The sequence below is a fragment of the Dasypus novemcinctus genome, chromosome 7 (assembly GCF_030445035.2).
Source record: "Dasypus novemcinctus isolate mDasNov1 chromosome 7, mDasNov1.1.hap2, whole genome shotgun sequence".
NCBI classification, from domain to species: Eukaryota; Metazoa; Chordata; class Mammalia; order Cingulata; family Dasypodidae; genus Dasypus; species Dasypus novemcinctus.
The window spans coordinates 112,825,898-112,842,039 of record NC_080679.1 but is presented as its reverse complement, the minus strand read 5'-3'; the positions used below and the strand labels follow the sequence as shown (position 1 = coordinate 112,842,039).

The window sequence follows — 16,142 nt, the reverse complement described above, 5'->3', positions numbered from 1 at the left end:
CCTTCTTTTCCAGGATGTAATACTTTCTATCCCTTCTAACTCTTTTCACCCCCTTCTCAGTACCAATACTTACCTTGAGGTTTTGCCCTCATTCATTCATTCAGTCAAAAGTTGAACTTGTTAGTTGGATGGGGGAAAGTAGCTATGCAATTTTCATTAGTTCAGACTTAACCCAAATATTAGTACTTGTCTTTGGGAAATTGTTTAAAGTAGCTGCTTATTATTAATTATGTTTAGTTTAGAATAAGAAGTAAGCCTTCCCATCTGTTTTCCCTAAGGACACCCCAACAGTTCATGGGGAGAATTGTAGAGGTAGGTTGGGTGGCTGAGGTTAATCAGGCTGGGTGATGAAAAACCCAAGAATTAAAACAAAGCAAAACAAATGTGCTGTGGGAGCAGGAAATGGGGAAGTCATGCTAAAGATGATGGTACCAACCTTCTTTTCTTTCTATTATTGGAAGTGGATGAGGTAGGCTGGTACTTATCCTGGCAGATAAAGCAATGCCTCAGAGGTAGGTACAGATATCTTGACCCTGTGCAGTAGGCTGAATAATCCCCTCCCACCTCCAGATGTCAAGTCCTAATTGCTGGAACCTGTGAATGTTACCTTACATGGCAAAAGTGACTTTGCAGATGTGATTAAGTTAATGCTCTGGAGATGGGGAGAGTTTCCTGAACTATCCAGGTTGGCCCAATAAAATCACAACCAACTTTATAATAGGGACACAGTAGGAGTCACATTCAGGCAGAAGATGAGATGATGATGGAAGCAGACAGAATGAAATTTGAAGATGCTACATTGCTGGCTTTGAAGATGGATGGCAGAAGTCATGAGTCAAGAGCTCTGACCTTGGAAACTCAGGAAGCTGGAAAGAGTAAGGAAAAGAATTCTTCCCTGGATCCTCCAGGAAGAACAAACGCTGCCAGCACCTTGGCTTTATTTAGCTCAGTGGAACTGATTTCAGACTTCTGGCCTCCAGAGCTGTAAGAAAATAAATATGCATTGTTTTAAGCCACTAAGCTTGTGGTAATTTGTTACTGCAGCAACAAGAAACTAATACAGTCAGGAAATAATAAACATTCAAAACAAACAAAAAACCTTGTGGAGCCTTCCTTATACTAAATGACCAAAGGGTTTGAGGTGTTGTCAAATATTTAGTGGACCCTAAAATATTTAGTGAATCCTAATGTGTGCCAGTCACTTATTAGAGACACATCAGTAAACCAGTCACAGATTCAGCTCTCCTGGGCCTCCAAGTCTAGTGTTGAAGCATGTACAGCAGGCTTAATTATTTTTAAGTGTCTTTTGATTCATATCTCTAATCCAATCAGATTCCTCTCTCTGCATCCTGTCTTCTATTATGGCTTCAGGGTAAAAGACAAGACAGATACCACCTCAAGAGATGGATGTGTTGCAGGAAAAGCCCCTTTCAAAGAGAAAGAATGAAAAGCCTCTTCCTGCCAGGGTATATGATGGGAAGGAAAAGAGAAGAGACTGAGGAGGGGAAAGCAGAGCAGAAATGTCATGTGCCACGGCTTCCCCTGCCTCAGCGCTGATGTGCTAGAGGAGGGGGAGGGGAGCTGGCTAAGGCAAAAGAGGGTTTCTCTTCCATGTCTTTTAAGCACCTGGAAAGAGACTGCCCTGCAGAAGGCCCCCAGTCTATGGGATGAGTCCCCTCCAAATAAAATCTGTAGCCTGGGATAATTAAGTAGGAGGACCTTCCCTGAGGTTCCCATGCCACAGACTCTCCAGAAGTTCCCACATGCTGTGAGGAGGCTGTGGAAGGAGCTGTTTGGTAGGCTTAAGAGCAGAAACTACACTGAACTTCCTGGACCACTGATCACATGAGCATTAACCTGCACCACAGCAGGAGGTTACTCCACACCAGCAGGCACCAAGACAGGTAGAACCATGTCATCGGAGGACCATCAACTGTGAGTTCTTCAGCCTGAGACTTTGGCAGTAGATGTCACCATAGCAAACAGTGACTGAGTGGATAAACGTTACTATCATTGGGGGTAGGGGGTCTGCTGGAGCTCCAGATTGCTTTAGAAGGATCTTCATGCAGATGCAAGACCCCTACTGGCTTCCAAATATAACCAGATGCCATCTTGGGAAAGAGAAGAGAGGAAGCGGTTGCATATTTACCTGAAAATAATTGTTTTAACCAGAAAGGAAACTCAGTAAAGGACCAAAACCAAGAGCATTCATTGGCATTTTTAAGTTTCCTGATTACCTAGCAGGGTGCAATTTCCTAAGGAAGATGACCTCAGTCCATAATGAAATAATTTGAGTGTAGTGCAGTTCTGCCATTAGACTTAGCCAGAGGTGCCCTGCCCTGGCCTCTATTCCTAAAAGGGACCTTCTCTGGACTTCTTCCAGCTGTGTTCCTTCCCAGGGCCAGGGCTGACCACCCCAGTGCTGTGCAGCCTGAAATTCCAAGTTGCTTTAGAATTCTCTTTGGGAATCTAGCTGTTGAAGTCAGTGTAAATATACATACATAGATATATATGAAGATAGGAGACTAGTACTGATTTTACGACATGTTTGTTAATTTAAATTTCAATTTATAACTCTTTAGATTGGTAGTATGTGACATACTCTTGTATTCTAGCACTGCACCCTCCCTACTCAGATGTTCAACATGTAATTAGAAGTGATACAAGTCTTATCAAAGGGGAGGGATAGGGTCCTATTGGAGTGACTAGCAAGGTCATGAAGTCAGCCCAGCACATGACTTGTGTCTCTGCACCTGCATTATAGTCTTCCAAGCCCCTGGCCCAGCTCATGCTGTTTACCATGGATCCCTCCTGCTGTGCATCCATCGTGTACCACTGCTTGGGGGAAGACATCTCAGCTGCCTGGTGGTTGAGGCCCAGCATGTGCTCTTGCAACACCCTATTCCTTGGAGGATATTTCATCCACCTCTGCACCTCAGGCCTCTAGTGCAGAGCCTCACGTCCAGAGCACATTGCATATATGTTTGTTGAGCTGAGCAGTTGCTGCCTGCACTTGCAGTTCCTTGATGTGCCTTAAAATTGAGCCCTGGACCTGGACTGAAGCAGTTCACTATTGCAGGACAGCAAGCTGACAGATTTTCTAGTTTTCTAGTATGTCACCTCCATTTCCTGCAAATCACGATCTCTTGAAAGAGATTATTTCCACCTTTTTCCTTCATCTATTAGAGTTGAACTGTGGTCAAAGCAACTTTGGGAAAGTAGTTTGAGTGTCCTTGGTGAAGGTGATGAGCACTGACAAATCTGAAGTAGCAGCCTCAATCACTTATTTAGTCCTCTGTGGCAGAATATTACCATTTCTTATAAGGCCAGTAACTCCTGCCCTTCTCATATCATAATTGAAAGGAAGAAAACTTATCACAGTGCATCTGACTGAGATTTTAGAGGTGATGGGGCAGAAAGATCAACCATTTAGCAATTGTTAGTAATCTGCTCATGTTAGCCATCACTTAACCCCAAGAAGGCTTCCTGGCCATTCCACATTAATGGCAGTTCTTTAAAACAATAACTTGAAACCTGCTGAGAATTCATACAGGTCCTTGCTTTATATCTTTTGCTAAATTCTCAGATAATTTTACATTTCTTGTCAGGGTATTCCTTTTCATGCTGATGGCATTAAAAAGAATCAGATAATAGGCCAAAGATATTGGTAACATTTCTTCTCACTCCCAACCTCCCCATTTTGGTGCCTGTCTATCAAGGCTCATCCTATACAGTAATTAAGAGAAATAGGAAGCTGTTGAGCTCAATTATATATGTTATGCCCTTTACTGGGCACTATGAATAAGAAGGTGTGGCCCTAGGCATCAAGGAGGGTTTTGGAGAGTTCCAGGTCACCCTCCCACAGCCACTGCCAGGTGACTGCTTTTGTACCAGAGCTCTTATTTGTGTGGCTGGTTCCAGACCCCTACTTCTCCATCATTCCTGACCAAGGATGCTAGCTGGCCCAGGTAGCATCTCTGAGCATTTTATGTCCAGAGATTTTTCAAATAGCTGATCCAAACAATGCAAAACAAGGGGGACCTTCTAGAGTTACTTGGAGTAATATCTGGGAGTAAAGTTTTCCCCCAGAAAAGACCCTAATACTCCTAATTCAATCAATGGAATAAAATTAACCATTAATCCTTGAAATACCTCAGTTTAGATAAAGATATATGATAGGAAGAGTCAGAAGTAAATGTTCCCACCCTTTCCTTATGAAGAGCGACTCTCCCTGTGATATAGCACAATACCTGAAACACTTGAGATTCTCTTTATTGGTCTCTTAGAGAAGGTGTAGTTACAGCACCATATTCCCCTGAAGAAACAATGCAGTGGTCAGCTAGCACACTTGTAGGTATGAATGCCTAATATGGAGATGCTGAAAAGAAAAAGACAGTACTAAAAGCGAAATATTTTCTCTAGATTGTGGGCTGCAAGTGATTTGCTATGATCCGAAGGGCTCAGGGCTCAGAACTCAACTAAATGGCAGATGGCGGACAGATAAATTCTTTGTGATGGCTTATTTTTGCCTGCCTGCCTATTACATATCCCTTATGTTCAATATTGAAGTACCTACTTTTCCCTTCTATGCCATGTTTTCCCATGGGCTATCATCATTCGGAAACCCTATAATATTGTGCTTTCATTATCTGCCTGCCTGCCTGCTGCCATCACCATTGCCTCTGGAAGATGGATTTTTCATTTATGTATAGCTATATTACTGGTTTGTGTGCACTCACACACGTATGTGTACACACACGCAAATGGCATTTATAACCATACACTGCACCTTATATATCATTTCTGACCAAGTCTTTGGGTGGTTGAATATATGGATGACTGGATGGATGAAGTAAGTAAGGTCTATTAGGGCTGAAGATTTGGGTAATGAAAGTCTAGGTAGATTTGCAAAGTCTAGTGTCTAGGGCACCATAAAAGTATAGAGAGGGTGATCTTAATAGAGTTTACTCCTCATCATTGGGCAGAAGCTAGTTCCTGTGTCTTATGTTCATACCTCTTCTGATCAGTAATGAAGCCCTTTTCTAACAATCTGAAAGGTCTCTATAGCTTGCTCAGATGATAAATCTTCATGAGTTCAGCTTTAGAAGAGGGGCATGGTACTTATTTCTGAAGGATCCAACCACCTCAGTAACTGGTCTGTAAAGAAGAAAAGATGACCAGAATGCTGGTGTGCAAATGTTCACTCTCCTCTTAAAAATTCATTGTTCAATTTTTTTAAGGTGCTTCTGGAAAGAACTGCCACCAGCTCATAGTTTTCAGTCTCTGACTTTCCATTGAATTGGGCTCTTATAGGTAGCATATAAGCCTAATTTTGTTGGACACTAAGCAGAATTCATAGAGCAGCACTTGGAAATACAACAGATGAATATCCTAGAGAGAGGCAGGGCAGTGCAGTGTTGGAGCAAACCTGCTGACCTCAACATTGAAGTTGAAGGGAGGCTCATGTCTTTAATGTTCAAGAGAGTGTATAGAATTTGTAAAATCCTTCCTGAAACAAGAACTGATCCGGGTGATGGCAGATCCTTCTTTCTTACATTCGATTTTCAGCAGCATTCCTCATAATAGGTAATTATCACAGCACCTTTGCTAATGTATTATTAATGCTTGGTCCTGTGCTGGGTATTTCATCTGAATTGATTTATTTAACCATCCAAAAATCGGACAATGTATGTATGTATTGCTATCCTCGTTTACTGAGTGAATAAATTGAGCCTGAAGAGAGTTTACTTAACTTACCCCAGGAAACAGTAAATGAAGAGATAGTCTATCTTAGTTCTCTCCAACACCAAACCTTACAGTTTGATTTGTATATTCTGCTACCTCTGATTTATTCCTGAAAAGAAGTTCTCTGACTTAAGGAGACTACTTACCCTTTATGTTGGTTACAGGACTCTGTTGTGGGTTATGAAGAACTTACACATTATATAAATATCCTCTGCCCCTGAGTTGCACAATGGAAAGGCCTCTGAATTAGGTTGAACCTCTGGCTCTTGGTGTTCCCCATTTGCATTAAATGATTTTCATTTCCCTTGTGTAATTGCTTTGTTTCCTTTGCTGGTTTTCCAGTCATGCTTGCTATTTCTGTAGTATTCCCCTACCCTCTAGTGTAGTTCAGCACAGTCATTCAGTGAATGCTTATTAATGAAATGATTTCTTGTATAACAGAGCCCTCCCAAGAAGGAAATTGTTTCATTTAACTTGTTCGTGTTTTCATACTTGAAAAGAATTTAGAATCCTGAACCTGAAGAAGTCTGAAAACCATGACTCTTGACCTAAACTGACTAGCACGTGATCTGTAGTGTGTTAGTCGCCTCTTATCCTGGGTCACCAAGAAGATACCATCAGTGGGCACACAGAGCGGCGGGCCTCAGGCTGCTGTGGCTGCTGCCCAGCTTCACACCACGGCTTTGCGTGTAGCCCGCAGCCCTTAGAGACCGCCAGATTAGGCTGTTAGATTAGGCTATACCAGAGCCTACAAACGGACGGAGCTGATTTACTCCACACCACCCTGTTAAGGCAGTGATTGTCTTTAAGGCAGAGCTGATGAATGGGGTGATTGATGGTGATTGTAATATAGCACCAAAATCAGGTGAAGATTTAGCCCAGGTTTTATCCTCAACTTGACCCTTCAGGTTCCAAGGACGACCAAGGAAGAGATGTGGCATGGAGCACAAGAGTGTTTACCTGAATACCTGCTGGGCAAACCATCAGCTCTGCTTGTATTTAAAAACAAGTATAAAGGATAATAATTGCTTTTATTGAGCCATTAACATGTGCTACACACTGTTTTAAGAATTCTCACAATTCTTTAATCTAGTTGCTCTTATTACCCCCATTTTAAAGACGAGGAGCCCAAGCATTAAAGGTTTAGATAACTTATCCCAGTTCAAAAACTCCCAGGTATTTGGTGTTCGAATTTGCACTCATGCCATTTGCCTACAATGTCTGTGATTTCCATCATATGCTGCAGCTATTCTTTCTTGCTTGCACTTTCCTGTATTAATGATAAGAAGCTCAAGTTTACAATGTAGGATTTCATATGAGAGTATTCTAATTTAGATCAATAGTTTATGAAACTTCAAATTATCATTGAGTTTGTATTTTTCATAGCTTTCAATTTCTAGACTTGTTCAAAAGAAGTGATAGAGAATAAAAACACTTTGAAATAATTTATTGTCAAAAACCCTCATTTGTATACCTCTAGAGGCTTAAATTTCAAATAGCAATGCTTTAAAAGGTATTTTAAAATTTGTCTTTTGTGTTATTCAGCATTGTTATCTTGAAAAAAAATTAACTTGGCAAGTTAAAAGTCCTTTAAATTGACTCCAAATTGATGATCTAAACAGGCTATTCAAGTAACATTTGCTTGTACTCTATGTAAGATAAAGTATATTGCAGTATTCATCATTAATGGTTGTAATAGTCCCCGCAAAGAAAATGCAGGTGATGTTGGCTCGTTGTATGATGGATTTTGTCCCAGGATGTGGATAAAACAAAAACAAAAAAGTGAGAAAAAATCAAATTGAATGAATAGCTCCACCTGCCATGAAACAGATGTACAAACTGGGAAAGATTGTGTGTGCATTCTTGCCATTTTAGCTAAGTCCTCAGTCCTAAAACAGTACATAGGTTTGGCTTGCACCAGTTCTAACAGAGATAGATTTATGGTATCAGATATACTTGCTCTCTGTTACTCTCAGAATAAAGAAAGGCATTTTGAATAGAAGAGGAATGCACAACTGAAAGGGAGCCTGTGTACACTTGCCTTATATTATTGATGTTTTAAAAAAGGGCTTTTATCATTGAACCTAAGCTGGGTTCTCTTTATTCCCTGTGATACGGTAGATTTTAAAAAGCTGTAATGAAAATGACCCTAAGTTTTCAATTAATTCTTTAGGGCAATAGACTTAGTAAATATGCATTAACACACACTAGTCCTAAGGGACCATGCCAAATGTGGGTGGTCAGTGTACTTGCTGGATTAGAATCACCTGGGGTATTAGCGACACAACCACCCCTGAATTTCTCCCCAGAGCTGCTGATATATAGGTGTGGAGTAATGCGATGGGCTCTGTGTATTCACCTAGACACCCATGGTTAGGAATCAATCCAGCAGTAGTTCTCAGCTGGGCCTGAGTTTACCCCCAATCCCCCTCAGAGGACATTTGGCAATTTCTGGAGATATTTTTGATGGTCACAACTGGGAAATGGCACTACTTGGCTTCAAATAGGTAGAGGCCAGGCCAAGGATGCTGCTAAATGTCCTTCAGTGTTCAAGACAGACCCTCAAACACGCACAAAATTGTCTAATGTAAAATGTCAACAGTGTGGAGGTTGAGAACTTCTGGTGTAGGGAATACATCCTCAGAGAGTCCATAATTAATCAGGGTGAATAAAAGGTACACAAAAGTATCATGCATTCAGGATTAAATAAAATAAATGACATTAGTTCAAAGAATCAAATGTAAAAATTAAGCAAAATTTCAGAAATGTGTTACCCAGAGTTATTTGTTATTTTACAGCATGACTAAGGACATTCTAGTTGAAAATGTAAGTGAGAGAAAATTTGAAGAGTTGTCTGCAACTGGCAGGATGTTTGTAATGAGAATTATCTATAAATCATGCCTGTGCTTGACAAAAAAAAATGGTTTAAAAGTTTTAACTGTTTCTTTCATAAAAGAAAAATAATGGTTTCTAGACAGCAGAAATTTCATCTTAAATACTAATTATAAGTGAAATTGTGAACACTTCCGTAAGTGCCATTTAAACAAGGAAACAAACAAGTATCACACCTAGGGAAAGTTCAAACGATTTGTAAAATTTTTTGCCTTTTCTTTTTTTGGTTTTTTTGGTCCCCATCTTATTCTCTCTTACAGATTCTCTTTCCTAGTTTTATATCATCCCTAGAGGTTGGATGCTCATGAGCAGCACATGAAACAAATTACTAGGAGTTGGTTTGGTTGCCGTCAGTGCAGGGTTGGGATTAATAATGAAACCAATTAAATCCTCCACTTCGATAGCAACAATAAAAATTTAAATTTCCAGAAAGAAATAAGGTTAGAATGTTGAACACCTTTTATAATCACAGTAATAACCAAATTTTCAAGCATTTAGGGATGCTGCTATTTTGTGAAAAACCCAACAGCTGGCTGATTTAATAAAAATAATGACAAAAGGTCCTGTGCTTTTTTTTTTAAGCTGTCTCATGTGTCTCTGATGATAACCAGGCAGCAGAAATGACAGAATGCCTCAAGCGGGTAAGTGGCATGCCTCCCCTTGTGCAAGAATGCACGGTGCCATGCCGCGATGACTGCTCCTTTACTGCCTGGTCCAAGTTCACACCCTGCTCGACAAACTGTGAATCAACCCGGAGCAGACGGCGGCAGCTCACAGGTAAGCCAGGCCTTATGCCTCTTGGCTTCAGAGAGTTGTTAACCACTGAACCTCCCATCCAGAATGTCAGCTCCAGGACAGGAAGTTTTGTCAGGTTTCCCCATCCACCCATGATGTATCCTCAGTAACTAGGATGGAGCCTGGCACATAATGTGTACCCAATTAATACTTGTAGAATGAGTGAAAGATGTGAACCATTTTATAGCTATAAAGTTTCTCTCTATATAGTTTTATAATCTTTATAATCATAAGAGATTATTTATCAAATTTTCTGGGAGGAATTAATGGCAAAGTTTCTGGTGTTTTGCCATGCCACCATCTCAGCAAGCCTAAAGCCAATAGTCATTGCTTTGGAAAGACCATCAAAGGCAGATCTAACCTGTATCGTTGCTTCTTGCCATTACCTTATAAGTAGTTTGACATTTGAAAATTTTAGTAGTGTGCAGCAAAATTAATATTACAAATACATTCTGCTTTTACAGTATATTATTAATTATTATTAATGGTTTCATTCATGTCTTCAGATTTTAATGGGAATTGAAGCAATTAATGGTTTAAATCAGGTCCTAAAGCAGTTTTGTTTTGTTTTGCTTACAATGTAAAAATAATTGATGCAGTAGTATATTTTACTACTTGTTCAAATAAATATGCAGCAACTTCGCTTAACTTTATGTGTATTTATATATGTAGAAAACTTAATTCAGGGAATGGAGAACCAAAGGAAAAATGCTAAAATAATCATGAGATAATGAGATTAACATTGACCTCTCTGAAGAATTAAGCACTAATGACGAGTAGTTCTCATGAGCAGTTGAAGTGTTGATTTTCTTTGCATGCATTACTTATAATATTACGATTTAAATTTAACTCATATTATTATATTTCCTAAATCAACTAGTGCCTTCAACAGGATTCCTACACACAAACTGGGGGATGGCCATTCCCAAGGATAGGTTAAAAGTATAATCTTAAATGCAGACATAAAATAAAATATGTATACTTTGTGCTCTCTCTTCTACAAAAATATAGGCATATTTAATTTTATGCAACATTGTTTCTAAGATAAAGGACATTTCTTAGAGAAAACCAGTATAATGGGATAGAATGTGTAGGAAGGACTATATTCAAGTTCAGAGGGCAAATTAGTGAAGCTTTGTTTGCACATAATGTTACAAAAAACATTATGTTTCACAAACCACTATCTTAGCAACTCTGTCTATATCTTTGAGATGAGAGAGATTTCCAATAAAGGAAAAGAAAGTTTATAATTGGAGGTAAGTTTTTTTTTTACTTTTTCTTGAAGGTTTGTTAATAATATTTTGAATAATGGGGAAATATTGAAAAATTTAGGATATTTATTCATTTTTTAACCAGGGGAGTTTGTGCTATGAACTGTTAAAAGTTTAATGAATTCGACTTTTTAAATTGTGCTTTTTATGTAAATATTAAAGATCTCTTGTATATTTTTCTACAAACTCTAACCCAATAATTACCCATACTAAAAAACAGTTTAGAATTCCTTTCTAAATTTTTAACCGCTGTGCTTTTAGGTGGCTAATTGATTTTTGCATGTTTTTATGTCTAGTTGACACCAAAACAATTGGTCAGTTTCATGAAGCACAAGTTGAAAAAAAAGTTAGTCAAATGCATCATTTAGTTTCACTATCAAAAAAAAAAACAGTGGTGAATTTTTTTCCACTTTTCAAGGCTTATTTTTATTGAAATAATGCTTGTATTTTGCTTCTTTCCATGTAATTTTATAGTGAATTGAATAAGCAATCTCTAACATGACTCGAAGTAAAAAGCATGGACTCAGACTTTAAAACCTTGTGACACTTGCCCCCCCCCCCTTCGTTGTTTGTGCTCACTCTCTGCTCTCTGTGTCCATTCGCTGTGTGTTCTTCTGTGTCCGCTTCTGTTCTTGTCAGTAGCACGGGGAATCTGTATCTTTTTGCTGTGTCATCTTGCTACATCAGCTCTCCGTGTGTGCAGCTGCCACTCCTGGGCAGGCTGAACTTTTCTTTCATGCTGGGCAGCTCTCCTTTATGGGGCACACTCCTTGCATGTGGGACTCCCTTACGCGGGGTCACCCTTGCGTGGCAGGGCACTCCTTGCACACATCAGCACTGCTTGTGGGCCAGCTCATCACACAGGTCAAGGAGGCCCTGGATTTGAACCATGGAGCTCCCATGTGGTAAGCAGACACTCTATCCATTGAGCCAAGTCTACTTCCCATGACTCTCTCTTTATCACACACACACATACACAAGCACATAGACATAACATGCAAGCTGCTCCATTGGAGAGCTGGGCCATCTAGGGTTTTTGTTTTTGTTTCTGTTTTTTTTTTTCCATTTTTCATAAGAGCTCTTAATTCACTATCTGGGTGTTGTATGCATTATACCAAAATCACCACTAAAGATCATCAAAGGTTTTAGACTGGTTTGTTTTTTACACAGTACTAAAAATAATCCATTAAATAGAAAATCTACTAAGATTATTTTATATAAACTGATGTATTTTTGATGTATGTATACACACACATACATGTATATATAATCAAAATAACTAGGTAACATGTTACATATTTTTATGTATACACATATACACATGTACTTAATATTCCCTAGTAGTCATATTTTTGTAGGATCAGCCACAAATTTCCTTCTGACTTAAGGGAAAAAGTTATATGTTCTTTTGAGTTGTACTACAGATAAATTTTTTAGCATTAGCTGGTTCTGAATCAAAAGATAATTGCTGATTTTTATTAGAATGTAATCAAAGTAGAAGACTACTGATAATTTGTTTCTTATTGGGAGAACCATTTCTGGATTAACTAACTTGCTCAGAATCTCTCTTCAAACAGGGATGTCATGTAAATAAGAAGGATATCACAAATATAGAGATAGCATATATTTGTATAGAATACTCATTCTGCTGGTAACTTTCAGTTGCCTTGGAGGTGTACATTTTCTCTTTCCAGCTCTCTCTTTCTCTTTTAACCGTTCCTATTTCTTCCTTCCTCCCTTCTTATTTTCAATATCCTTTTCTCAATTATTCAGTAAACACTTTTGTTGACCACCTAAGTGTGCTTGGCTTTGATAATACCACGAGGTAATGAACATGAGTCTAACCTAACCTAACTTACAATCTAATGGGAGCTATAGCTAGATTTGTACTGTGGACAGTTACCATACAGTGCGATATCTGCTACAGTAGGTGGTGTACTGGGTGCAGTATTAGTTTCCTACAGCTGCTGTAACAAACTACCACAAACTTGGTGACTTAAAAACACAAATCTATTCTCTTACAATTTCATAGGTCAGAAGATTGACATGTGTCTCACTGGGTAGAATAAAGATGCAAGAGCACTGTGTTCCTTTCTGGAGGCCCCAAGGGAAATCTCTTTTCTTGCCCTTTTAAGCTTTTGGAGACCACCCACATTCATTGGTTTATGGCTTCATTCCTCCATCTATAAAGCCAACAAGAGTTGCATCTCTCTGACCATTCTTTCAAAATCATGTCGCACTCTAATTCTTTACTCAGTCTGAAAAGTTTCTCTGATTTTAAGCACCCACCAGATTAGGTTGGGATTTATGTGGATAATCTTGGTTAATCTCCCCATCTTAGAGTTCATGCCCTTCATCACATCAGCAAAGTTCCTTTTGCCATGTAAGATAAACATATTTAGAGGTTTAAGAGATTAGTATTGGGCATCCTTGGGGAGCTGTATTTCTGACTACCATGCAAGTCCAGAAAGGATATAGGAAAATAGGTTCCAGGAAGGCTCTCTGGAGGAAGTACCCCCTTAGCTTGGACCTGGAGGACAAATAGGAATTAAATAAACTAAGGCACATGGGAAGAACTGGTGAAATTTTCAGTAGTAGTCCTATGCAGAACCGAGAAGGTGAATGAGTAATTTCTAGGCACTGAAAGATGCTTGTATGGCTGGATTGTTAGATGCCAGAGGCAGAGTGGTACTATGTAGGCAGGTGCTAAAGGTCCAGATCCTTTGGAACTTTGAGGACCATGATAAGGAGTCTGGACTTCATTCGATAGAATATCACTGAAGAGGTTTAAGTAGATGAATGATGTGATCTTATTTATATCTTTGAAAGCTAGCTTTGACTGCAACGTGAGGGTAAAATTTGGCCAGAGTGACATATTGTGGCAACAGGATATTGAAGGAAGCTATGGTAGTGATATAGGCTGGAGATGGGGGGATGGAGCTAAATGTAAGTGGTATTAGTGGGAATGGAAACAAATGGACTAAATCAAGAGATGTTTAGGCATTTGAAACAATGGATGTTTGTCAAATTTCAGTTGTCCTGGGAAACGCTTCCATTTTCCAAGGATTTATTTCCATGACAAAAAAAAAAAAAAAAAAACTAAACTAAAATAAAAGGTTTCATTTTATTTACAGTTTAATGTTCTTAGTGCCTGCAATACAAATAATGTGAGTGGCTTTTATCAAAATAGCAGATATGAAATTAATGCATCAATATGTCTTGCTGAAACAGGGAAAAGCAGAAAGAAGGAGAAATGCCAGGATGCTGACACATACCCTCTAGTTGAAACGGAACGATGTCCTTGTGATATATTTATATCCCAACCTTATGGAAACTGGTCAGATTGCATTCTTCCAGAAGGCAAGAGGGAGCCTCAGCGAGGACTGTGGGCCCAAGGAGACACCAAAGAATGTGGAGAAGGTGTGCGCTTTCGAGCACTAGCCTGCTCGGATAAAGATGGAAGACCTGTTGATCCCTCTCACTGCAGCAGCTCTGGTAAGGGGATGGGTAAGGAGTAACATGAGAACATTGACTTACAGTCTAGAAGTTGTCTGAGGTCGAGAATTAGAAGCTTTGTCCTTAAGTAATTGTTTTAGTTCTCCTTTGACAGTAGCAGACTGCCTCTCATAAAATAGGACTATGAAATGCACACATCCAGATCTCAATGACGATCTAGAATGTGATTCTTTTGGAGCCTTGACTCACCTCACTCTCTACTTTACCTTGTTTATAGGCTCTTTTTATGCTGGTGGTAAGCCCAGTTACTCTGCTCCTATGAACACAGTTTATGGTGTTCTTCGGTGTCCTGAGGATATAAGTAGAAGGTGTCAGACCTTGAGTTTCTTCTAATATAGTTGGCCAAACATCATTAAAAATGTTGATTTTAACTGTTTATAATACAATGTGTAAGTACTCCAAAATTAATAGAATGAAATGTAGAAATTAGGCAAACAACTGGGATAATTTTTTGAGTTATTAAATAAGGGGGGGAACTTTTTTGTACCCTATTTGGGAGAATTTGAAAGATATGGGTGAATAGACAGAAGAATGAAGATTAATAGAATTGAGGTGAAGCTTGTTAGAGGAGGCTGAGAGTAATAATTAAAATGAATCCTATCAATTTCCTGCCGTATTTTCCCTTTTTTTACTACCTTTTATTTTTAATAATAGTTTCATTGATTTATAATTCACATACCACAAAATTTACCCTTATAGAATTTGTAATTCAGAGTTATTCAACCATCACCACTATCCAATTTGAGAACATTTTTATCACTCCAAAAAGAAACCCCTTACCCATTAGCTGTCACTCCCCATTTCCCTTGTCACCACTAATCTACTTTCTGTCTCTGGATTTGCCTGTTCTGAAAAGTTCATGTAAATACAGTCAAATAATATGTGGCCTTTTTTGTCTGACCTCTTCCATTTAGCAAGATGTTTTCAAAATTAATCCATTTTGTTGCATGTATTAGTACTTCACTCATTTGGGGAGGGGTGGACAATATTCCATTGTGTAGGTAAACTCCATCTTGTTTATCCATCCATCAGCTGATGGACATTTGTGTTGTTTCAACTCTTTGTATATTATGAATAATGTTGCTTTTAACATTTGTGTGCAAATTTTAGTGTAGGTATATGTTTTTATTTCTCTTGGGTATTCATCTAGGAGTGGAATTGCTGGGTGACTTTGTAACTCTATATTTAACATTTTGAGGAACTGCCATACTATTTTCCAAAGTAGCTGCAACAGTTTCCTATCCCACCAGCAATTTATGAAAGATCCAATATTTCCACATCCTTGCCAACACTTGGTATTGTCTGTCTTTTTTATTATAGTCACCCCAGTGGATACGAAGTGGAATCTCATTGTGGTTTTCATTTGCATTTTCTTAATGAATAATGACGATGAACATCCTCTTGTGCTTATTGGCTATTTGTGTATCTTCTTTGAACAAAATGTGTATAGAAATTTTTTACCCATTTCTAAAAACTGAGTTGTCTTTTTATTACTGAGTTGTAAGAATTCTTTATATATTCTGTATGCAGGTATTTGATTTGCAAATATTTCCTCCCATTATTTTTGGTGGTGTATCTTAAAGTGCAAAGGTTATTTTATTTTATTTTATTTTATTTTTTAAGATTTATTTATTTATTTATTTAATCCCCCCCCCCTCCCCCGGTTGTCTGTTCTCTGTGTCTGTTTGCTGCGTCTTGTTTCTTTGTCCGCTTCTGTTGTCGTCAGCGGCACGGGAAGTGTGGGCGGCGCCATTCCTGGGCAGGCTGCACTTTCCTTCCCGCTGGGCAGCTCTCCTTACGGGGCGCACTCCTTGCGCGTGGGGCTCCCCTACGTGGGGGACACCCCTGTGTGGTAGGGCACTCCTTGCGCGCATCAGCACTGTGCATGGACCAGCTCCACACGGGTCAAGGAGGTCCGGGGTT

The 16,142-nt window shown here is 39.0% G+C and overlaps 1 protein-coding gene across 2 annotated transcripts in view; it reads left to right on the top strand.

The window, feature by feature from the left end:
* The window catches only part of THSD7B (thrombospondin type 1 domain containing 7B), an 882,043-nt gene that overhangs the window by 611,402 nt on the left and 254,499 nt on the right, over window positions 1-16,142 (top strand). For both annotated transcript variants that reach the window (XM_058301029.1, XM_071216471.1), the window contains 2 exons: window positions 9,220-9,414; window positions 13,935-14,198. In XM_058301029.1, coding sequence (XP_058157012.1) covers window positions 9,220-9,414; window positions 13,935-14,198 — 459 coding nt within the window. The remainder of the gene's footprint in view (window positions 1-9,219; window positions 9,415-13,934; window positions 14,199-16,142) is intronic.